At 43.1% G+C, this 25370-nt stretch overlaps 1 protein-coding gene across 1 annotated transcript in view; it reads right to left on the reverse strand.

Annotated features, from left to right (window-relative positions):
• Nucleotides 1–25370, reverse strand: part of LOC135829721 (uncharacterized) — a 193439-nt gene that overhangs the window by 74344 nt on the left and 93725 nt on the right. Inside the window, exons 28-35 of the mRNA XM_065342114.1 lie at nt 21150–21323; nt 19906–20238; nt 18377–18498; nt 17575–17749; nt 15139–15471; nt 12172–12299; nt 11423–11588; nt 10749–11063 (exon numbers count right to left, since the gene is read on the reverse strand). Of these exons, the coding sequence (XP_065198186.1) occupies nt 10749–11063; nt 11423–11588; nt 12172–12299; nt 15139–15471; nt 17575–17749; nt 18377–18498; nt 19906–20238; nt 21150–21323 (1746 nt within the window). The remainder of the gene's footprint in view (nt 1–10748; nt 11064–11422; nt 11589–12171; nt 12300–15138; nt 15472–17574; nt 17750–18376; nt 18499–19905; nt 20239–21149; nt 21324–25370) is intronic.

Consider the following 25370-nt stretch of genomic DNA (forward strand, 5'->3'; position numbering starts at 1 on the left):
CTGAGAAGCATCTAGGTACAGTAGTTAGCACACACTTGCAAACTGCACGTCACCAAGTGCATGTACGTTTCAATATTATTACTACTGCTCACCTTTGTCGAAGTCCCAGAAAACGCATTTGGCTTCACCGGCGGACTGCTTTCAATACAAAAGCACATACGGATAATTTATACACAAGAGAAAGACCAAGGAACTCCATCTGAGTCCATTCCTACATACGAATAAGGGACATTTACCATTGGTACCTCTAATAGCACTAATTACTTATCCAACTCGGATAATGAGCCAATAAATATAATTGAAATAGAAGAAATCACATGGAAACGAGATATGAAGCAACTATCCAGGACTGTAACAAGATAATCAGCAGTCAGAGAGTGCGATAACATGGCACAAAACTGACATGTGACATGCACTGGAAGTGTGTGAGAGCTCGATCTCAGTTCGATGAATGTCTCAGTAACATGTCAGATGTGTGCCCTGATATCGCATTTTCTGACTGCTTATTATCTTGTAATTGTCGTGGATAGTTGCTTCATAATTCGTTTCCATGTGATATCTTCTATTTACTTCGAAGTAAATCCAACCATTGTAACTACTATTTCGTATTGTAGTTGAACTTTAATGCTATCTGAAGTGTGTTGGTAACAGGGCAGGATGAACTTTGCGATGTTCTGTTCCACCAGATCATATGGAGTACTGCCAGGGCCTTTGAAATTTGGAATCATAATTTGCCAAATTTTAAGTATCATTGAAACATGGGCCATGCCTTAGTGCAGTAAGAGATTCAAGATTATCATCCCCTGGTGCTTCAGTCCTCTTTTTACTATCTATTACCATGTTGATACTAACTAAACACACAAAAAGAGACTCAAGTCTCTCTCTCTCTCTCTCTCCCCGTAGCTCTCTCCCTTTTGAAATTCGCTTCCATAGAATTGGGCACCATTGCCCGTTTGGCCTTGCGAAGCAAAATAAAAATCAACAACAACAACAACAAGGAACTTCAAGTTACGGTATAGTGTGCACTAACACCAGCAGGTACTTGATAATCAGGTCATTCGATTAAATTGCACAAACCTGACCTATTGTTCCGCTCCTATCTTTTCGTACAACTTGGAACCTTCCAAGTTGGAAGCCATTTTTAGCGCGCACCCTTGACGTGCTTGAGCTGATTGCCAGTTAGTTGCAGAACGTCAGTATTGTCAGTCCATTTTGTGCAAGATTATCACACGAGCTGACTGTCAAGTAACTGGTGGTGTTAGTGGACATTATAGCTAAACTTGTACTTCCTTGGTCCTTTTCTTTGTTATAAATTAATCATTGGCTCTCCATCCGAGTCTATAATCAGATCGACTTAGAAATCTGTAGTGATTTACAACATTGAGCTGACTTACAACAGGTGCTCCGCCCAATAAATCAAACGACATGATGGCCGGCTGCTGAAGATTCTCCAGACGTTCCTCTCCAACTTGGGCGCTGATAATCTCGGATTGAACAGACGTGTTTGCACTCAGATTGGAATCTTGGAACAGTGTCTGAGTTTTGTACAAAATGTAGCGTGTTGGTGCCACATTGCAAAGTGAGTCATTTCCCAGAGATAGTAACTCTGTTGCGGCAGCTATAGTGCTTCCAGCTATGTCAAATGAGACACCGGTGTCGCTGGCTGTACTCACAGAGGAAACGAATGATACAGCGAGAAGAACAACTATGCAAAACAAATCTTTGGAGGCTGAATTATTGATCTGAATGACAATACGTATGCGAGAATGGGATCCAGGCACAAAGTTTACTCCAAGTGTTATGCAGGAAAGTGTTTACAACAATGACAAAGCTATAGACCAGACAAGGCGAATTAGCGGTATTGTTCAGTGATGCAATGCATGAACTCCGACTGTGTTGGTCCAGAAACTAGAAACTAAATTTAACTGCACAGGTTTGTGTGCTGGGTCGGTCAAGAACTTGCTTTTCCGCTACCGTGGGGCGCCACCAACCTATGATCAGGCGTGACGTGCGACACCTAAACGGTGGGGGAGGATGGATCAGATCCAGCAACCAGAGCCCAAAGTCCAAAATCCAATATGCCCTCAAACATGTGGACTAGAAGCAGCCCAGGAAATGTTAGAAATTGACCCCTCCGAGCAATACCCTGCTAATTGTGTTTATCTCATACCGGTATAATAATTGTACTTTGCAAAACATACCAGAAGCAGGTATGTCTACGTCTCCGACATAGAAACTTCCATCTTTGGTCTGTCCAGCTGAACGGAATGCTTGGTCTGTTGCATTCTCCTTCGGGCAGCTGATTGCAAATCCAATATTCTCCTTTTGCTCCTGGAAGGGCTGATCAGTTTCTACAACCAGTGAAGTGACAAGTCGCTCCATTGCCTTTGCAATCCTGGATAAATATGACAGGAAATTATAATGTCATCGTACAGATACAACAATTATGTACATTACAAGACACAAACAAAAGGAAAAAAGTCTCTATCAAAAGAGAAAAGGTCTTGTTGCACAACTTCAAAAAGCGTTAATCGGCTAAATATGTCGAAGGACTCAATTGAGATAAAATCACATGACAGTCAGTGATGCATAGCCGGAAGGAAGGAATAGATGATAATTATTATGACATTGTATTACCTCTTTGCTGGTGATGCTGCTACCACAGTTTCATTGGTCTTCACTTGCAGAATGTTGTCGACGGTGTCCAGGGTTGACAAAGCAACCTTAGAAGTAGGACAATTGAAAGATGTGTGCATGAGTGAAAACAGAAGCAACGACGTCTCTTAGATCCTCTACTTTGATACTACCGTGAAAATACCCGTTTTCACCGGTCAATTCCATTTGTCCGCAAACTGCAACGCAACCATTTACACGTCTAGGAAACTTCATTTCTAACCTCCAAACTCCAAAAATCGGTCTCTTAACTGGGATTAAAATTCAAATGTACATTACATCAAATTTTCAGGCCTGCCACATCATCAGGGTAATGAACGGATCTTACGAAAATTATTCAAAGAGTTGGTGGAAAAGCCATTGTTTAGTCACTCCTTAAAAAAATACTCTTTCGGTACTAAAATGAATCAGATGGGAGGATATTGTTCTTTCAATGCTCATTATGGTTGTGTTTTAAATATTGTTCATGAACTTGCACACCATAGAAATTGCATAAGGGAGTCTCAATGTACACAACATGAGCAACGAAAGAATGGGAGCATGAGATTGTCTGATATGAGCTACAGCTGGCTCTTGATTGCTATTTTGCATCAACCTTGCAGTAGCACAACATTCCCGAAGTTGATTATATTCTTTTCGCAGGCAAGTTATAACATTCCTGACCTGTTGCCCAATGGATTGGTTGAACACCTCATCCTTACTGACAGCCGTGACCAGATTGAAGATAGCTGTGGAGGCAAAATCGATGTCATCGCTTGTCAGCTCAGCACTGTTGTTAGTTAAGCTAGCGACAGACTGTGAGCTGCTCAGAACAGATTGTGGTTCACTGGTGTTGAAATCAACCTGATATTGTGGACGAACGTCAGACAGAAAAAGACATGCTCAATATCGCAGGGCAAATTTCACAGAGTTCTTTTCCTGAGTCCAAGAGCCAAGCTGTAAACTTAACGTGTCGGTATCGATTTCGAAGTAATAGTGACTGAGTCGCCGATTACAAAAAGAAGGTGAACCCATGTCTTCTACGAGGTTCTTATTTCCTAAACTGACCGAGTGTGACGTCAGTGCTAGATTTAGCATTGCAAACCAAATCAAGCGTTTGATCCATAAAAACAGAGTCCACTAAAAGCAGTATAGCTTCTAAAGAGTGAAATTGTATAATTGACTATTAAGGTACGTCAAAATCAATGGGAGTTAAGAACTAGGAGAGAGATGTAGTCAAGTGGTTGGCTTCACTGTCCGAAGAGTGCTCAATACCCATGTAGGGCAGAACCTTGTACTCAAGGAGAGAGATGCAATTAAATTTTTATCATAATTATTTCCTATAATCTCCCTCAAACCCTCCCTGTCATGAGTTGCCAGACTGTTTTTTACCTTTGAAAGTTTCTGTAGCTTTGCTGTACCCGGAGTTGGACAATCTGCGATGTCTGGTTTTTGCCATGTTGCCATCACCAAGGATGCATCGTGAGGGCGTGACGTAGATATACACCGACGGGTTGCATAGCGGATAATACCATCCGACAGTTCCACGGGACACAGATGTGTTTCTAGTTCATTCGCAAACGTCTCAGTCCAGTAAAATATTCCACGTCTTGCTCCATCAGTTACTTCTGGACTGCAAACATCTGTTTTGCCAAGTTAACCGAAACAGCAGTTAGAATAATGTTCAAACTCTTCCATTGAGTCATTGACATGCATGTCAGTGGCACTCACACACTAGGATTACCTGTTCTATTGTAACAGTTATCACCTCATGCTACGCACCTGAGGTGCAACCTCAACATTCACATGGCTAGCTTTCACAATTTGTCATCCTAATTAAAACGTGTTGGGTTAACTTGACAAAGTTGATTATCCCGTGGAAACGGCCTTCATGTTATGCGAATAGATTTTGTCTTTATCATTCTCCCTGAAGCCAATTTTCTATGACTCATACATGCCGGTAACATGTATTTGCAATATAGGTCGATTAACAAGAGCAGCACATTGATAAGGGTTCACTACTATAGCGCTGACTGATTTCCAGACCCTGATACTACTTACCATAAGAAAACACCTTCAGGCTGGATGTTCTTGTCAGGCGTAGAGTAGATGATGCTGAGTTTTGCAGAGCAGAGGTAAAGTTGTCTCTTAGGTTTACTTCACTGCTGTTCCCCGATATCTCTGCAATGTAACCAGCTGGAGCGTCCATATCGCACTGCACAGTGATTTCAGTAGAGCTGCAGAAACATACCCACCAGAAAGATCTAACGTGTCTCATCCCAGTACTTTTACGTGCAAAATAACTTTGGACACGTTGATTAGATGAAAAGCATTGCTACCGTGGAGAACAACTCATATAGAGGAGGGTGGTAATTGGTCAGATTGTCATAACCTCGATAATTATGATAACATAAGAAAAGAGGATAGTCACTAGGAACGTGATCAACGTAATCATATCGAATCTCGCCACATCAAACATTTTCAAGTAAACAATTGGGCAAGGTTTATAGATACCTCTGTCCAACAGCCTGATATGAGGAATGAACTATTTTGACAAGTCTTCCCGGTATTATATAGTCAACGATCTGGGGGAAAAAGTGACAAAAAAAGCACAAACTCTAATTATAAAACTCGGATGTAGAGCCATAAATAAATGGAGAAAGGAAAAGGACATAAGGATACGAGTTAAGAGTAACTCTCCATCACTGTAACTGGATACTATATACAGTCAGAAAGTGCAATAACTAGGCACACAACTGAGAAGAGTACTGAGACATTCGACGTCCTGAAACCTAGCTTCAACACATCTCCGTAGCGCTAACCGACAGCCTTCCAACTTGAAAGGTTCAAGGTTATGGAAAGACCAAAGAGGGGAAGGCAAGCGCAACGAAAACGAGCAAAATCTACAGTCCCAACGGAACAAAGAATGTCGATTGTTACTGGATGATGACGAGACCAGTACGATATTTGACAAAGCGGTCTAACTACAATTCGAAGCAGCAAAGCAGCGCACCGTCCAACTTGGGTGGGTCATAAATATCAAAGATAAGTAAAGAAAGGGGAAGCTTTGCGAAAACGAATTGTACAAGCCGAAAGCCAAACTCCTACAGTACTCCTCATGCATGATATTGTGATCGACTAGTTGACTACAAAACAAGTTGTTTCACACGACGTACGTTTCGCCGTATGGTTCGTGACGGCTCATCAGGTGTGCAATTTGAAACTCGGATGTAGAGCCATAAATAAATGTAGAAAGGAAAAGGACATAAGGATACGAGTTAAGAGTAACTCTCCATCACTGTAACTGGATACTTTATACAGTCAGAAAGTGCAATAACAAGTCACACAACTGACAAGAGTACTGAGACATTCGACGTCCTGACACCTAGCTTCAACACATCTCCGTAGCGCTACCCGACAGCCTTCCAACTTGGAAGGTTCAATAGTTTGGCTTTCGGCTTGTACAATTCGTTTTCGCAAAGCTTTCCCTTTCTTTACTTATCTTTGATATTTATGACCCACCCAAGTTAGGTGGTGTGCTGCTTTGCTGCTTCGAATTGTAGTTAGACCGCTTTGTCAAATATCGTACTGGTCCCGTCATCATCCAGTAACAATCGACATTCTTTGTTCCGTTAGGACTGTAGATTTTGCTCGTTTTCGTTGCGCTTGCCTTCCCCTCTTTGGTCTTTCCATAACCTTGAACCTTCCAAGTTGGAAGGCTGTCGGTTAGCGCTACGGAGATGTGTTGAAGCTAGGTGTCAGGACGTCGAATGTCTCAGTGCTCTTGTCAGTTGTGTGACTAGTTATTGCACTTTCTGACTGTATATAGTATCCAGTTACAGTGATGGAGAGTTACTCTTAACTCGTATCCTAATGTCCTTTTCCTTTCTACATTTATTTATGGCTCTACATCCGAGTTTCAAATTGCACACCTGATGAGCCGTCACGAACCATACGGCGAAACGTACGTCGTGTGAAACAACTTGTTTTGTAGTCAACTAGTCCATCACAATGTCATGCATGAGGAGTACTGTAGGAGTTTGGCTTTCGGCTTATACATTTCGTTTTTGCAAAGCTTCCCCTTTCTTTACTTATCTTTGATATTTATGACCCACCCAAGTTGGATGGTGTGCTGCTTTGCTGCTTCGAATTGTAGTTGGACCGCTTTGTCAAATACCATACGGGTCTCGTCATCATCCAGTAACAATCGACATTCTTTGTTCCGTTGGGACTGTAGATTTTGCTCGTTTTCGTTGCGCTTGCCTTCTCCTCTTTGGTCTTTCCATAACCTTGAACCTTCCAAGTTGGAAGGCTGTCGGTTAGCGCTGCGGAGATGTGTTGAAGCTAGGTGTCAGGACGTCGAATGTCTCAGTACTCTTGTCAGTTGTGTGACTAGTTATTGCACTTTCTGACTGTATATAGTATCCAGTTACAGTGATGGAGAGTTACTCTTACCTCGTATCCTTATGACCTTTTCCTTTCTACATCTATAATTATAACCAAATCTTTGAAGGCAGAGATGGCGAGCCAAGGATTTATGTTGATGGAAACGAGCTCACTTTCATTCCATGGAATGTCTCAGTAGTCCTCTGTCAGTTTTGGTGGTCAATTGTGCCTATCAGATGAATAATTAATTTATATTTGCTTTAGTTGGTGTAATCTACTGCACGTTTTGTGTGGGTCACAGTTGTCTTGCTTTCACAAAGAAAGATTAGTTTATACTGTAACCAAGTAGTGGTTGCGACCTCGGCGATGATTTGTAAGAAAAGGGTTTGCTCCCCCCCCCCCCCCCCCGGAGCTTGCGCTATTCCGCCGACTTTACTTGACACTTGACTGACTCACGACTGCCATCCAGAGCACACGAGAAGTCCATCGAACCTTCGACTCGGCAAACCTGCAAAAAAGCACCACTCCCTGCTCAATACACAGTGTTTCGGGGAATTCACCCCTCATCAGTTGAGCTTGAGTAGGCTGAGGAAGATTGTGCCTGAAGAGCACCACTTATATAGTGCTCTCCAGGCACGACCATCACCAGGGATACAAACTTACAGAGACGTTCCGTTTTCAGCGCGACAAACACCTCGTGAGCACCAGATAGCAGTGTGAGTCAGTGTCGCTCCTGGACGGTGAGACAGACATCGAGGACCCTTGGTCATTCGCAACGAATTTGGAGGTGACAGCGTTGCGAATGACCGAGGGTCCTCGATGTCTGTCTCACCGTCCAGGAGCGACACTGACTCACGCTGCTATCTGGTGCTCACGAGGTGTTTGTCGCGCTGAAAACGGAGCGTCTCTGTAAGTTTGTATCCCTGGTGATGGTCGTGCCTGGAGAGCACTATATAAATGGTGCTCTTCAGGCACAATCTTCCTCAGCCTACTCAAGCTCAACTGATGAGGGGTGAATTCCCCGAAACACTGTGTATTGAGCAGGGAGTGGTGCTTTTTTGCAGGTTTGCCGAGTCGAAGGTTCGATGGACTTCTCGTGTGCTCTGGATGGCAGTCGTGAGTCAGTCAAGTGTCAAGTAAAGTCGGCGGAATAGCGCGAGCTCCGGTGTGGGGAGCAAACCCTTTTCTTATACTGTAACCAACAATTGATTCCATCTGCTTAGGAAAAAAACATTAACAGTTCACCTGAGACTCGGCCAAAGGCCGAGTTTTACTCATTCACAGGAACGCCACCACCCTCTTGGATCAAGGTGCAGATGAAGCTCCTACTCTGCTTAGCAGGGTCTATTATCAAATGCAAACAAAGGCGTTATAGGCTTCAAGGGTAAAACTTGCTTTTTGAATGTCGTTTTTTCCAGGTGTGTGCCTAGATCACTTTACAGGAAACACCCTACCTGTCGTTTGAAAAGATCCTTGATTTCGTCCTCAGTTAGACCCGTATATCCACTTGGCAAAGTGAAAATGCCCTGCATGCCAATGTGAGCCACACCTGCGGAAAACACAAAAAACAATGGATCTTTCCATTTTCTAGAAATTGCAAGGGGAGGGGATTGTAAATTGGCAGATATTATGCGAAGAAAGGTCACAGCCAATCAATAATACAGTGGTAAAGTATTTTCTGTAGCACCCCTTGCATTGTACATGCATTATGATTTCCAGCTTTCTCTACTATGGGCGAACCTGAATCACAAAAAATTAATGTTACACAAACGATTCACTTGCTTCGTTCCACAAGGATACTAATCAACTAAAGAACTGCCAACGTAGTACCTTGCACTGTCAGTTGAAACTGCCCTGTAGCTTTATCCACCGTATTGTGGACAGAACATTGGTAGCCACCACTGTGACAGCTTTGAAGATTTGATATGACCAGGACATATGTGAACTGGCCATCATCCGTTGGCATGAAATCCGGACAGTTACTGCTCGGCGCAGACTTATCGCAGTCGCCATTGTTATCCAACCTACACCAGCTAGGCGTTGGTTGCGGATGACCAGTGTATATACATGGAACTGTTAGCGATGTACCTTCAAATGACAACAGAGTCCTTGGTATGGGAGGGTTGATAACGGGTGCAACTGTATATTTGGAAGACACAATAGAAGACCACTGAGTTAGCTGTGCTTTCAATCGGTCCAAGGGATAGAGGTTTCTTCCAAAGTTCTTCCACATGAGAAAAGCAAGCCCATGCATTGCCACTGGACAATTCGATTTCCAGTATCCGAATACAATAAAAAAATTCTTCATTCCGACCTTGATTGTTGAAATGTCCTACATTGTAAGGGCATCGACCATAAATTTCAACTTGTTTTCGCAGAAACATATTGTCAAAGTGAACAGGGGAATGCGTGATGATCTTACTTTTGACGTTCAATATTACTTGATTGGCTGTGACCACTCCACCAGCATACTGATCTTTGTTACTGGCTTCACACTGATAAGTGTCAGGGTCTGTAACCTTTGTTGTGTAGATTGTCAAGATGTGATCGCCTTTGTAGAAAGAGACACGTCCCACAAGGTCATCCTTCTGTAGAATCTGTATGTAAAGATATGCCACGGAATATCACTTGCCTCACCCTTACTCTTCTGAGTTCTACTAATAAGGGATGGTTAATGCACGTCTTAGCATGACAACCACTACTGAGTGCCAAAAGGTTCATAAGGCCACCTGTCGAGGGGCAGGACTTCAGATTTAAAAAAGAATTAAATACCCATTCCCGCACTATCTGACTCGTAACCAGGGCATGACCTGCATGCCACTTTAGCCATGTGCGTGCCTGTGTGTGGATGTGCATGTGTGTGTGTATGTGTGTGTGTGTGTGTGTGTGTGCCTTTGTGTGGATGTGTAATTGTGTGTGTATTTGCGTACTCCTGTGACCAATCAACGTTTTAAATGTAGAGAACACGAAAGGAAAGATTCGGAAACTTCCGAAGAGAGCTACAGTTATACGGATGAAAATGATTTCTGATTTTTAAAGAAAGGAATTAATTGATTGGTAATTGATTAGTATTCAAGACTCAATGATACGTTACCAGACAACTTTCTATAGTTAGTACATGATTGAAAGTATAGTACTCACCAGCCCATTAGCAAACCAGGTTACGCTTGGTTTAGGTATACCATACACATTGCATGTGAATTCAACCGTCTTTCCTGCCAATACTGCCTGATCCATTGTTGGCGTAAGAACCTTTGGTGGGACTGCGCCCAAAACGACAGATGGAGCAAAAAGGCTTGATATGTCTTGGTGTCTCTACTAGGGAGTTCACGATGTGCAAACCTGCCTCAGGTGCCAACGCAATACAAATTTTATCTATAAAACAGGAAAGCGGTACACGAACTTTGGCACATGGGCGGTCATTACAATCTCATGAGAGAGCCTCTGCCCAGTACACGACTTCTTCGTTTCACATTCTCAAAATATAGTTGTACTGTTACAACCTGAGAAGATGACACAGCGTGCAGAGTCCAACTTAAGTCTTATCAACATTCACTTCACCATGGAGCAATACAGCTATCGTCCTATGACGAGCACGGCGCCCTGCAATAATCCAGTGTACGTCTTATCCGAGGGTGAACTATGCGAGTGCAACCATAGACCCTATATGCCAATATCTCTCCGATCAGTTATCTCTCTACACTGCTTACCATAGACCAGGATATCTGCTGATGCGTTGGCTGATGGTGAATACACATTCTCCACGACACATTCGTACAGTCCATGGTGCATATCATTACTCACAGACTGAATGGTCAATGTGTTCTTGACACCAAAACTGCCTCTCCTGCCGAGGTCAGCATTAGTATGGTCTGTCTGAGATTGCAGTGATGATGGGAGGCTTGTACCATTGTGCAGCCAGTGAATAGACGGTTTTGGCAGACCGGTTCCGATGCAGTCAAGATTTACCATAGAATTCTGATTTACGCGAACTGTTTGCGGTGATACGAGGATCTCTGGGCGTTCTGTTGACAAAACATTCGTTAAATGGAGCAAATTGTCAATGACTTACTTGAATGTGCGTTTTCTCACAGTCACTCATGGACACATTACACGCCCCAACTGCATACTCACTAACTTATCCTGTGTTGTATTCAATTACAATATGCATGTCACAAGTATTTGAACCAGTTGTTGTCAGTTTAAAATAATTCTGCCTTTCGAACAGTTATTGCATACCGACCGTGACGTCAAAATTGAGCGCATGCATGACTCATTCTATCAACGCTAAGCGATTATCCAAGTGCAGCAATCAAAATCAAGCTGTTTTTTTCAACTTCATGTTCTATGCAATGCTCAGGTTAAGACAATAACTGTCTCTCACCTGCGTATCCCAGATTGAATGTTACATTGACTTGTCCAGCCAAGTTTCCAAGTATCACATTGTACGTGCCTGCTTTATAGTATTGCATGCTGGCTATGGTCATTGTCAGGTTGTCAGTGGAAAGTGAATACCCAGATGACCAGCCACTCCAGGATACATCGCCAGTCTAATACAACACACAACACATAGGCGCACATTGTTACCAATCAACAGGGAGAGGCTTGGTTGGTTTCTTCCAAAGGGCTACAATTTGGCTTCTACTACTTACATTTTAAACACTGGGCTTCCAGTTCACGGCGTGTGCGTGAGAGGATCCCATAAGTACTGTTCCAGTACCATTGGTTGCTGCTAACGCTTACATAATTGAAGCACTGAACCTTTTTATTCCACAGTTGTTTTATGCAAATTGTGGATCTCATTCAATATACACTCCAAGGGATAATCTTATTACCAACATTAAATTCTGGATTCGTGTCCAAATATGCAAGCATGACGTTCTTTGTCGGATTGCAATAGAATCCCCAATACAGAAACATGTAAAACACAAGTGAAGTACAGAAAGATTACATTATTTGTTGTTGTTTGTTTGTGCTTGTGTCAGACTAACTACTCAGTGAAGACAAACTTTGGTAAAACTGTATTATTAGAAAGAAGGGAGGACCAAAGAGCTACAAATTACACTATACTGTCCACTAGCCCCCAAAACTGAATTGTGTGGATATTGGACTTTTCACTAGAACTGATTATACCTTGCTCCAGGTAATGTTGTCCGACGGCACTGGTGGATAGCCTGGTGATGAATAGCCAACAGTAAGGCGAACAGGTACATCCTTGAGACCAGTCTGATGTGCATATGTTGGGTCTGGCACTGGTAGGGCTGTGTGAAACAAGATAAATCAGATAAATGTACTAAAGTATCTATTCTTGAGAGTGCTGCTACTTAAGAGAGCATGTCTGAGAATACCAAAGTATGTGTGCAAGTGGATCTCTCCGATTTCGCTCAAAATTTGCAGGTAGGTTCCCTTTGGGGTGTGGATCGATTGTGCAAAGCCCTTGAAAAAGTTTCTGAAGGGAACCTTGAAATTTGGATACCCCTGAGAAATGGCCGAAATATCACATTCTTTTTTGGTCTAGAAACGAGTCACGCCACAGCGTATACGAACAAGCTATGAACAAAACTCCATCAAGCCAACATTGCCTCACCTTAGAAGAGTTCCTGGAGCAGTACCGCTTAGCCACGCCAGGATCGCAGAAGACGAGGTCCATCACCCCCTGACGCCACAAATGATCGTCTTGAAAATAGCCAATTTACAAGCGCTGGCAAAACAGCCAGCTACGTCCTTAATTGGCCAGAACTATACACCGGTAGATAGTAGAACACCTCTTCTAGCGCTGAGGACATGTCCCCCATCTTCCTTTTGGGGTTTTCTTGAAATAAACCTTTTTTGAATTTTTCCACTCGACAATGCTGAAATACGGCGAAAGTCATACCTGCGCAGGAAAGCTCGCCCCTCTGCGACGTCTCCTCAGCAATTTCTACTCCAACACTACTCCCAAGGCCGCAGAACAAAGTGTATTGTTGGCTCTGACAAGGAAAAGCAGCAGTGATCACTTGTCACTCCAAACGACAAGCTTCTCCTTGCGCCACCAATACTTTTTTGTGCGACTGTTGATGCAAAACTAAGTGACTGAAGGCATGAGCGCTTAAATTTTACTACAAGAGGCACGGTGAAATCACGTGCCCTGTGACGCAAGAATGCCAAGTCGCGTGGATCACGGCTCACGAGATTTCAGAGTCACCTTCGTCAAGTGCGCTTGTTACTCGCCTTAAACGCCCGTTGGTCTGGAAGTGATCACACTTGTGTTGGTACTGGGTTCAAGAACAAGCTGACTGTGTTGTAGGCCTACGAACCGGGACTTTCCCTGACCATGTAGGTCGAAGACCAGTGAAATGATGATGAAATCACATTCTTTATGACGTAAGAAATCTCTCATGCAGTTCACGCGACAGGTTCGTGCAGCCAGTGCTGCTCGCGTGCATGCCATGTGCCAGTCAACACAAAGCGACCGAGCTAGCAGCTTTTGGCGAGCATCGACATGAAAACAAGGGACTTTTACCGTTGGACTATGTTCGGGATTACAGGAGGTAAGTGTGAAAGATGAATAACTCTCCATGCTGTACTGGGGGCATATTTCAACGGCTTACTGCCATTGCAACACTCCTAGGACAGTTTGTGAGGGTTGTCAGGAGATCAAGCAGGAAATACAGATCATCTTACCTCTGCCATCATGGTCTGTTCCGAGTAGCGTTCCAGTCACGTTCGCGATCGATGGCCGCGTGTCGTCATCCAGGAAGCGTCATACTCTGTCACAGAGCACGCGATCTCACCGTGTATCTTGCAATAAAATTCAAAAACTGCGCTTAGGAATTCAGTCACTTTTGCATCAACAGTCGCACAAAAAAGTATTGGTGGCGCAAGGAGAAGCTTGTGGTTTGGAGTGACAAATGATCACCGCTGCTTTTCCTTGTCAGAGCCAACAATACACTTTGTTCTGCGGCCTTGGGAGTAGTGTTGGAGTAGAAATTGCTGAGGAGACGTCGCGGAGGGGCGAGCTTTCCTACGCAGGTATGACTTTGGCCGTATTTCAGCATGGTCGAGTGGAAAAATTCAAAAAAGTTTATTTCAAGAAAACCCCTAAAGGAAGATGGGGGTCATGTCTTCAGCGCTAGAAGAGGTTTTCTACTATCTGCCGGTGTATAGTTCTGGCCAATTGCTTGTAAATTGGCCATTTTCAAGACGATCATTTGTGGCGTCAGGGAGTGATGGACCTCGTCTTCTGGGATGCTGGCGTGGCTAAGTGGTACTGCTCCAGGAACTCTTCTAAGGTGAGGCAATGTTGGCTTGATGGAGTTTTGTTCATAGCTTGTTCGTATACGCTGTGGCGTGACTCGTTTCTAGACCCATAAATAATGTGATATTTCGGCCATTTTTGAGGGGTATGCAAATTTCAAGGTTTTGAGCGAAATCGGAGAGATCCACTTGCACACATACTTTGGTATTCTCAGACATGCTCTCTTAAAGTTTCATGCTTTCGTAATCATGAGTCAACATAAGGATGGTGTGCCGACCATGCCGGTATATATGCCTGGAGATGGTATACTTGAGATTGAATAACACTCAAGGCTATGAAATTGAAATAATCCGGTGTTTGGAAAGGGGGGGGGGGAGGCATATATGTTCATACCAGGACTTTCTAAAGCAGTTTCACCGCATGTGCTCTCTGGCCGACCTCATCACACCAGCAACACGACTCCAAGTTTTAGACACTGACAACAATTCTTCCATAAATGAGGTCGGTATGAGAGCGGGTGTAGTGGGATTGCTTTGTTGATAAACAGGCTGTTGCTTACCTATTTATCTACAGGACGTACTAGAATGACTAATATTTCAGACATCTTTGGTGGTATCTGTGAAGTAATCAAAGTTTGTGTTTAAACTGTTCTTTGCTTCACTGCCGCTTACTTAGTCCACCATTTTGTCATTCTGTCCAACTATGCATCAAAACTAAAATGTTGAGTCAAAGTGAGCAGTTACGGGCTTTTTCGCTCACATAGCCACAAGTACGGCAACACCATCGGATTTGCCTTTCTCGTTCAAAACAGATTGATTTGTTGCTTTGTTGCATGATATTCACCACGTCCAAATATAACTTACTGTAAACAATGATTGTAGCTGATGCACTGTCTGAGCTTTGCAAGTGACTGCTATCAGCAAATCCAGTCTTGTCCACCCTACTGACACAGGTGTACTGGCCACGATCTCCATACAGGATATTAGAGACAGTCAGTGTGCTGGTGTAGGATGCAGGGACAGTGTCATTACCAGCCGTTGTTATAGCTGTGGTGCTCTGCATATCCGGGAGTTGTACACCACCATGTAACCATTGTATGACTGGCATAGGATATCCATATGAGGTGCAGCGCAGTGCGGACGATGTCCCTTCATTCAAGACCTTATCGGTTGGTCCAATGGTTATACGAGGTTGAACTGCGAACAATGTGAAGCATATCAGAGCAGGCAAAATCTCCGGACATGTTGACAATGACACTTCGAAGTTCTTTTAAGGCACAACATGTGTAACAATGAGAAAAGCAAAGCAAAAACAATTGTACAACTAACACTGTATCTGAGCACCATGGAAAATGTACAATTTCAATATGCGCGTCCGCCACTGCAAGTGACATTTCGAAGTAGGGGTAGAATAGATTGACGGTATTAAATCCGTAACTATAGATATTTACTTAAAAAGAAAACTAGTCGTTTATTGGGAGGGGTTGAGCGCCTGTTCATTTCTCGAAAAATATCGATGGACAGTTTGTATGTGCGGGCATATCGAAAATAGACAAAATATCGATATTGCTGTACTTTATGTATGTGATAGTTTCCCAGGGAGGGGGAAGGGGTTGCAGAGAAATGACTAATTTTCGCTTCTATATAAATATCGGTATTCACGGAGGGCCCTCAGCGTTGGTTCACATAAGCAAAATCAGCGCCCCAAAATATCGGCGAAGAGCCAGCTCCCGATCCGTTGCGCATACCGTTCGAGTAACAAATCCACTACAAAGTAGTAAAGAATGTGCCTAAATGTTATGACAGGTTTGCAAATTGCAGCTTAAATTATTTGCTTCTTCAGTAGTTCAAGATTTTTGTTGATGACCATTCGGTACTAGCTTTTACTGGAGATCATGAAACTACTTCTGAACATTTCGTTGCAGTCTAGTAAGTGATGGTGTCGAAATTATGGATGCAAACGTTGCCGGCGTCAAAAGAACTATTTTCTCTCATAAGTTGCACAACACTGCAGCAGGTCATCCGAGAAAGACGGGTTGGTATGCGGACTTATTTGACATCTTGAAGCGGCTACAAGAATGGCGAACGGACCTCCTCTCTAGCTTCAATATAGCGGTAGGGACATTTAGGACAAGTATTGGTTTGAAATTTTGACAATCGCAATGCGCCGGGAGAGTATGCAAGAGGCCCACCGCCGGTGACTCCCGGCGCGAACCGGCAATATGTGAACAGACCCTACACTGAATACAAGTAGCAAGCTACCCAAGTGCATTTTCATTCGTTAAAGGTTTTTTTGCTTGACTGGTGAAACCTAGACTGTTCCACGAATGGTGAAGTTCAAGATTAATCATCTCATTAACATTGGCAAACCAAGTGCGAAAGGGTTCCTTCACCGCTTTCCCTTGGGAATAACCCACACAAATTAATGGTAAAGGTTGGTTCACATAAGATAAATCGGCGTCGCAATACATCGCAGGACATCGGCGGTAAGGGTTGGTTCACATATCGCTTACCGCTTACCGCTGTAATAAGTAGATTTTATCATACAGCCAGAACGCGCAACAACTAGGCACAAAACTACCAGAGTACTAAAACAATCGATGAACTGATACCTAGATGCCACACATCTCCGAAGCACTAACCAACAACCTTCCGACTGTGTTGGAGCCACATGTACATGTTGGTATCAGGTTGTAGAATGTCTCAGTACTCTGTCAGTTTGGTGCCTCGTGGTTGCACTTTTTGACTCTATAATGGAGTCCCGGTAAATTGTTGGACAGATATTCTTAACTCTTATCCATGATATTTCGGACGGAATTTAATTTCGCACAATTTCGTACATGGCCTCTTTTGTACTAAAATAAATACTTTACTGAAATTTGTTCGCGTGAAATTTTGTACACCATACAATAGTATACATGCGTACTGCTTGCGAACACGTGCATTTAGCATGCAGCACTGTGCGAAAATAAAATCCGTACGAAAGGTCGAAATTCGGCTTCGTCCGAAAATATTTCCGTCCGAAAATTTCCCTCTATACAGCAATAATTATGTCCTTTCTTTCCTACGTTTATTATTTCCTCAAAGATCCGTGTATAGATTTACAGACCATTTCCTATTCCATAATGTTTACATAGCACCCTACATAATTTCAGTGTGCATCTTGATTGGTGACTTTCATGCTTTGAGACCGTTCACTGACTTTGAGATCCACTTTATTGGGAGACAGAACAAGGTTGAAATAGGTAGCTTTCCGGAGATTGGACATAGCCACATCTAGACTGACTATGAATTACTCACCGTACACAAGCAGAGTAGCTGGAGAACCCTGGACCATACCACCAAGAGTGAAGTTGACACCATCTCGATTCTCTGCCATGCAATGGTATTGACCACGATCACTGTACTCGAGATTGCTTATCAACAAAGTTGAGTTGTCTGTTGAAAACTGAATATCTCCGGATACATTCAGCAGCTGTGCATTGCAGGTAGGGGACAAAGATAATAAACTCATTCAATGTCCATGGGTTCTAATGCGATTGGCGGTTTCAATTTTCCACGGTGCAAAGTTTGAGAAAGTCGCCTCCTGCTAACGAACACCTAGGTGCGTAGACTTGGTTCTTTATCGCCACTTGTTTCCATAGCAGACATGAAATTACATCGTACAAACATTATTTTGCGGCCTGAATGCGCCACTTGTTTGCGTTTGTGAGTGTTTAGTTTTATGCGTCCCTGAAGATACGGCTTCTTATAACCGAAAACAGGTCACTGCAGAGGGTCAATTTCGTAAGTCAATTTTTTTTTCAGGGACGCATAAAAATGAAAAATCACAAACCCATACAAGTGGCACATGCAAGTCGCAAAATAATGTTTGTATGATATAATTTCATGTCTGCTATGGAAATAAAGTGGTGATAAAGAACCGATTCTATGCACAGTGGTGTTCGTTATGGGGAATAGCTCGCAATATTTATCACGAACTTTCTTCATGTGAAATTTGTTTGTGTTGTGGAGTTATCTGTATAGTGAAAATACTGTCGACCTCCCCCCCCCCCCCTCCTTGTATTGCTGAAGATTTGCAACGAACATATTCCACTCTTACCTTTCCATCCTTGTACCATGTTGTTCGAGCTGCTGGGACCGCATACATGTTGCAGTCAAATCGAGCTGTTGCTGTTTCTGATGAGCTAACATCTAGAGGTGGTCTCACTTCACTAGGTGGAACTGTAATCACATAAGATGACAATAGAATGATTAACTGTATCATCTCTAATTAAAGCAACACTTGGAGACTTGTGACATAGAAATAACATGGTACAGAGAACACCATGTGAAGTTCATACACCGTCCGTAGAGGGCTCAATTTGCGGAAGGCAAATACCGGGATGCACAGACAGCAGAACGAGCAATTGAGGTTTCGTAACTCCGAGTTTCACAAACTTAATCGATCATCAGGTACTGACCCTGCCCTAAGAGTACTGCTATATATATGTACATGCACCATGAAGACCATTAATGTTGGTCTCAGACTTATGACTGGAAGACTATTACTGTCTGAAAAGCCATTTGTAGACTTAGCATAACTTTAAATGGATATTTCTGAGACGATGAACCACAATTCACTCTTTACCAACATCTTGAAAGTTTTTACTTGTATACTTTCAAGCCATATCGTCACGTGCAATGCAAGTAAAACTAAAATGCACGAAGACAATGTACAGCGAAGAGGTGATAGAAACAAGGTTATTTTATCTCTTCCTTGCGCTCTTTCTATCACCTCTTTACTGTACTTGATCCATCGTCCAGTTTCATTTGATTTTGCCGATATTTAAACTGATGATAAGGTTGAAATTAAACTAGGGCTGAAACAATTATCCCGAATACTCGAGTACTCGCTCGGTTTTTTCAAAAATATCGTACTCGGAATAAATCAGAGTACTCGTTCATACATGGTATACTTGTTATGCATTCACCACAGAAATCTGCAGTTTCAGAGCAGCAGTCAGCAGATATTGATGTGCATACTGTGTGGTGAACATTTGTTCACGAGTAGAGAGAGCCCAAATGACCCACCAACCAATATACCCAAGAAAAATGACTGCTACTCGATTCGATCAGGGTTTTAAATCATGTGATTTTAAGCCCCTTGGTGTGCAATTTTTAGGAGATGAAGAATACTCGAATACTCGAATATTCGATCTGAGAAAATCAGAGTACTCGAACTCGGGATCTCAGTGCCAACTTTTAGCCCTAAAGTAAAATAAAGAAAACTTTCCGAGATTTTGAAAAGCCTAAGGTGTGCCTTTCGTCCCAGTACTATAGCATTATTGTCTCCCAGGAACCTGTTAACGAATTTGAAATGGCGATAGTTTTAATGGCCTGTTGTACATAAGGTTGGCTTGGGGGGGGGGGGGGGGTGAATGCTGCTGTCTGATATTTATATATATATTTATTACAACATCTCAAGACTCGGTGGAAACACCGGCCAACGTTAAGAGAGTGGGTAATTGCCAACCACGGCGTTAAATAAAAATAAGGGGAGGATGATCTCTCCGATGTTTGAAACTTTAAGCTACAGCTAACACAGCCTTTCGCCTCTGTTGTGTGTGTAAGGTTGGCTTTTCTACTTACCGAATATCTTGAGATCGGCTGAGGAAGTTGCATCCGGAGCTCTAAAATTTGCTGCAAGGCATGTGTAGGATCCTTTGTTGTTGACGTAAGTGACATTGTGGAGAAATAGAACAGATCTTTTCCCTTGGCTTCCTCGCTGAGTGATATTGTCGTTGGTGAAGGCTTCTTCGGTGATGGTCACTGCTGCTGATGTGGAGAGAATGGCTCCATTGTACAGCCATGTCAGGGTTGGAGCTGGTGCACCACTCGCATCACAAGTGACTGTCGCTGAAGAATACTGGTTTACACGTAGCTGTACGGGTAAATTCACGATTTGGGGAGGCTCTGATGGAACTAGCAAAAGAAATGAAACAATGTACGACTGTAAGTGTAGAACCTTTCGGAGTTTCTTTCTAAAATGACTTCATTCTAGCATCACTGTATTGGAGGAGTAGCGGAGGCCATTGCCAAATTTCGATCCATTTAATTAACCAGGGAAATCATCATTATCGCTACCGCCACTTAACTTCTTCAGTGACATAGGGATCATTGCCATACTGCCATGATTACTGCCAGGGGTGTACCATCATATGAATAACCCAGGAACAGGTGAATAAAACCGTCAGATTCTGATCTAGGTTGCACATGGTAATGCTTACCATTCCGTTGTTCATGTTGTTTTACTTTAATTCGCAGAATCAAACGGGCAGCTAACCCAAATGCATGGGAGAAAATGTGTACGGTACGTATAATATAAACTGCATAGAAGCAGGGTTATAAGAGAATTCGAGGAGATGATGTTCAGAAATTAGATTTGGGAGGTATCCCTGTTCTGTCCGTAACTTAAGGAAATGTGTCTGATATGGAGCAAAGTGTTGATGCAACTGTTAGAGTTGACTCGATTTGTCTAAGACGGACCGTATCTTGAACACAAACTTGTGACGGAGCGGATATTATAACGAGTACAGTCAACTTTGTGTATAACGACACGCGGCGGGCATCAGAAAAGTGTCCTTATTCACGAAGTGTCCTTATACCAGAAGTTTCAATGATAATAATATTATATTTAAGTTAGATGGGACTTTGCTCAGGGCATGGAAATTCTGTCGTTATTCGCGAATTGTCGTTCTATATCCGCAGTCATTATCAGCGAAGTATTAAAAGCGGCGAAGTTCCCTGCCTTCGTATCACGACGAGGCAACAGACGAGTTACGCTGTTCTCATTAAAAGGTACAACTAAGCTACTTTTTCATAATCACACTTACTTTGACAGGTCGGGACATCAGGTGACCAGAGGAGACTTCCATTGCACCTGATTGTTGTGCTGCCAGACATGATATATCCCTTGTGGCATGTTACTGTAACATTGCTGTCAACATAGAATACGCTCTGTGATAGATTTCCATTTGGTACTAGGGGAGACGTGCAAGACGGCATATCTATCATAGAAGTAAAAAATACAAAGGTAAAGCACGGTCTTTTTTGTTAAAATCCGACTCACAACGGCCACTAAGACCTGGGAATGTAGCGGCATTTGCAGGGCCAATCGGTGGAGGTGATAGGTCTCGCATCTACTGGCACAAGTGCCGATAACCCCCATTGCCTGCATCCATGTACCTCTGGCGCCTGGCGACAAATTCCGAGTTGACTGTGAAAAGCAGCACGACAGGAAAACTCGCTCTCAGTTAGGGCTTGAACCAGGTGTCTCTTGCATCTCATTCAGGGTGCTTGACCAACCCCATGCGGATAGAGAAATCTAACTTTAAAAGATTATCTGCCATGTTTCTTAGATATGATGGTAGTAAAATACACCTAATATGTAATTAAAATAGAAGAAATCACATGAAAACGAGTTATGAACAATTATGCACGACTGTCACAAGATAATAAGCAGTCAGAAAATACGATAACGGGGCACGAAACTGAGAGGGTACTGAAACATTCAGCAACCTGAGCCCTGTTGTCTCACTTTCTGACTGCCTATTACTGTAAAACCGGAAAGTCTAGCGACCAAAAAGTTTAACGGTTTTGTAATTTTGGCATGATTACGTGCAGAATGTTTAGCGATGGCTACGCGACCATCCATCTTTATGCTCATCTTTACACATACATTGTTTATGGATGAGGTTTTTGTTGACTGGAGACAGAAGCGGACTTGGTTTAATTTCTGTGTATTCTCATGCATTGTTCTTTGGCCTTTGTACGCGTGCTGTGGTATTATTATTATTATTATTATTATTATTATTTGGAAAGGATTGGAAGAACTTCAAATTTAAATGATCAGTCGGGGAAGTGAACTGCCTGAAAAGAGAAAAAACGCCAGACCCACCAGGACTCGAACCTGGGACCCTACTTGTCATGAGCAATGCTCTAACCACTGAGCTATGGGACCAGGCTGAACCTAGAAGGCGCTGACAAGTTTTTCACTCCAAAGGCAGCTCACAACACATGCCGCACATACTGATGGCACTTGGGTCTTTTTCCCTCCCCCAGGGGACCAACCACGGTCAGTTTCTGGAAACTACCAGAGGTGAAAGAAAGTGATTAAATTTGGAAAGGATTGGGAGAACTTCAAATTCAAATGATCAGTCGGGGAAGTGAAATGCCTGAAAAGAGAAAAAACGCCAGACCCACCAGGACTCGAACCTGGGACCCTACTTGTCATGAGCAACGCTCTAACCACTGAGCTATGGGACCAGGCTGAACCTAGAAGGCGCTGACAAGTTTTTCACTCCAAAGGCAGCTCACAACACGTGCCACACATACTGATGGCACTTGGGTCTTTTTCCCTCCCCCGGGGGACCAACCACGGTCAGTTTCTGGAAACTACTAGAGGTGAAAGAAAGTGATTAAATTCGGAAAGGATTGGGAGAACTTCAAATTCAAATGATCAGTCGGGGAAGTGAACTGCCTGAAAAGAGAAAAAACGCCAGACCCACCAGGACTCGAACCTGGGACCCTACTTGTCATGAGCAATGCTCTAACCACTGAGCTATGGGACCAGGCTGAACCTAGAAGGCGCTGACAAGTAGGGTCCCAGGTTCGAGTCCTGGTGGGTCTGGCGTTTTTTCTATTTTCAGGCAGTTCACTTCCCCGACTGATCATTTGAATTTGAAGTTCTCCCAATCCTTTCCAAATTTAATCACTTTCTTTCACCTCTGGTAGTTTCCAGAAACTGACCGTGGTTGGTCCCCCGGGGGAGGGAAAAAGACCCAAGTGCCATCAGTATGTGTGGCACGTGTTGTGAGCTGCCTTTGGAGTGAAAAACTTGTCAGCGCCTTCTAGGTTCAGCCTGGTCCCATAGCTCAGTGGTTAGAGCATTGCTCATGACAAGTAGGGCCCCAGGTTCGAGTCCTGGTGGGTCTGGCGTTTTTTCTCTTTTCAGGCAGTTCACTTCCCCAACTGATCATTTGAATTTGAAGTTCTCCCAATCCTTTCCAAATTTAATCACTTTCTTTCACCTCTGGTAGTTTCCAGAAACTGACCGTGGTTGGTCCTCTGGGGGAGGGAAAAAGACCCAAGTGCCATCAGTATGTGTGGCACGTGTTGTGAGCTGCCTTTGGAGTGAAAAACTTGTCAGCGCCTTCTAGGTTCAGCCTGGTCCCATAGCTCAGTGGTAAGAGCATTGCTCATGACAAGTAGGGTCCCAGGTTCGAGTCCTGGTGGGTCTGGCGTTTTTTTCTCTTTTCAGGCAGTTCACTTCCCCGACTGATCATTTGAATTATTATTATTATTATTATTATTAGTGCAATTAGGAGTATAATCGATGCAGGCATGGCCAGACAACAACGAGTTCATGGAATTTTTAAAGGGGAAGTTAAGGCAAAAATTAAAATTTCACCAGTTGTAGTCTTCGGGGTGCTGAGTCGAATGGTCTTGGTCCGAGAAAGCTGAGACGCTCCCTTCCTTCTTGAATCCCAATCGAACTCGCGCACTTCCACCGAAACTGGGTGACTGCGCCCTACTAGATGGGGATTTGTATGCAAAATGTCACTAAAAGCGCCATTTCGTTCTTATAAAAGCACGGATGACCGCGATTGGCCCATATGTTGTAGTCTTTTGGACGCTGAGTCGACTGGTTTTGGTCCGAAAAGGCTGCAATGCAGCGTTCCTCCTTTATTCCCAATCGAACATGGTTGAACAAGTGGTCACGTGCTCCTGGGTGCCCAAATCACCTGGTCACCACGCCAGCAGGCGACAACTTTCACACCAAGGTTCAACTCGAGTTCAACTCGAGTGACAGGACTGCACCCAAAAAAGGTCAAACAGGCTAGTAAGTTGTACCCTGCAGGCACGGTGACCAGCTGACTGGTGTACGCAGGAGCACGTGACCGCTTGTTCAACCATGTTCGATTGGGAATAAAGGAGGAACGCTGCATCGCAGCCTTTTCGGACCAAAACCAGTGAATTCAGCTTCCAAAAGACTACAACATATGGGCCAATCGCGGTCATCCGTGCTTTTATAAGAACGAAATGGCGCTTTTAGTGACATTTTGCATACAAATCCCCATTTAGTAGGGCGCAGTCACCCAGTTTCGGTGGAAGTGCGCGAGTTCGATTGGGATTCAAGTAGGAAGGGAGCGTCTCAGCTTTCTCGGACCAAGACCATTCGACTCAGCACCCCGAAGACTACAACTGGTGAAATTTTAATTTTTGCCTTAACTTCCCCTTTAAGGATTTTTATGTTATTCAAAATCGATTTTCGTGGTCCGTTCATCAGTGAATAGTATCGGAACTGAGGGTACTGTGTACAACAATAGAACATTTTATAACAGCATAATTAATTGAAAGTGTGAGCAACAAAGGAAGTGCTACAGCATTACACAATAGGTGTCAAACATAGTGCTAACGTATATAACTGAGTGCAGCCACAAAGCAAGAAGTGTTATAAGTGCAACATGACACAACATTTACATCTGATAACCAGCTACGAGAACAACTTTAGCGCGACTACATGCTTCTTTTGTTTACAAAGAACAGGATTATGCACACGAATACATACAGCTTCCAGAACCTTCAACTGCTTAACATAACTTGCACGGCACAAAACAGAAAAGTGAGAATCATCATACACACCAATTATTATTATTATTATTTAAATAACCGACGAGGAGACAACAGTCGTAAAATAGCAATGAAAAATATCAATTGTGCACTCATAACCATGTATAAACAATTAAAATGAAACAATTCCAGAACGTTTTCGTGTGACCATCATCAGTGGAACATCGTCACATAGTAAGAATCACTAAAACAACCAGTTATATAGCTAGAGTAATATGAAAAGAAGCGTGAGAATGCAGCACAGCTAGCGGTTATGCATAACGCGTGTAGTGTGAACCTTTGCAGTGTATCTGAGAATGGTAGCAGTAGATGAATGTGGCAGCTGTGAGTGCGTGAACAAAATTATTATTATTATTATTATTTTTATTTAAACGAAGGTAAGTTATGGGTCGCAAATATCCACGCAAACACACATCCAGTCA

The sequence above is a fragment of the Sycon ciliatum genome, chromosome 13 (genome assembly GCF_964019385.1).
Source record: "Sycon ciliatum chromosome 13, ocSycCili1.1, whole genome shotgun sequence".
Classification (NCBI taxonomy): domain Eukaryota; kingdom Metazoa; phylum Porifera; class Calcarea; order Leucosolenida; family Sycettidae; genus Sycon; species Sycon ciliatum.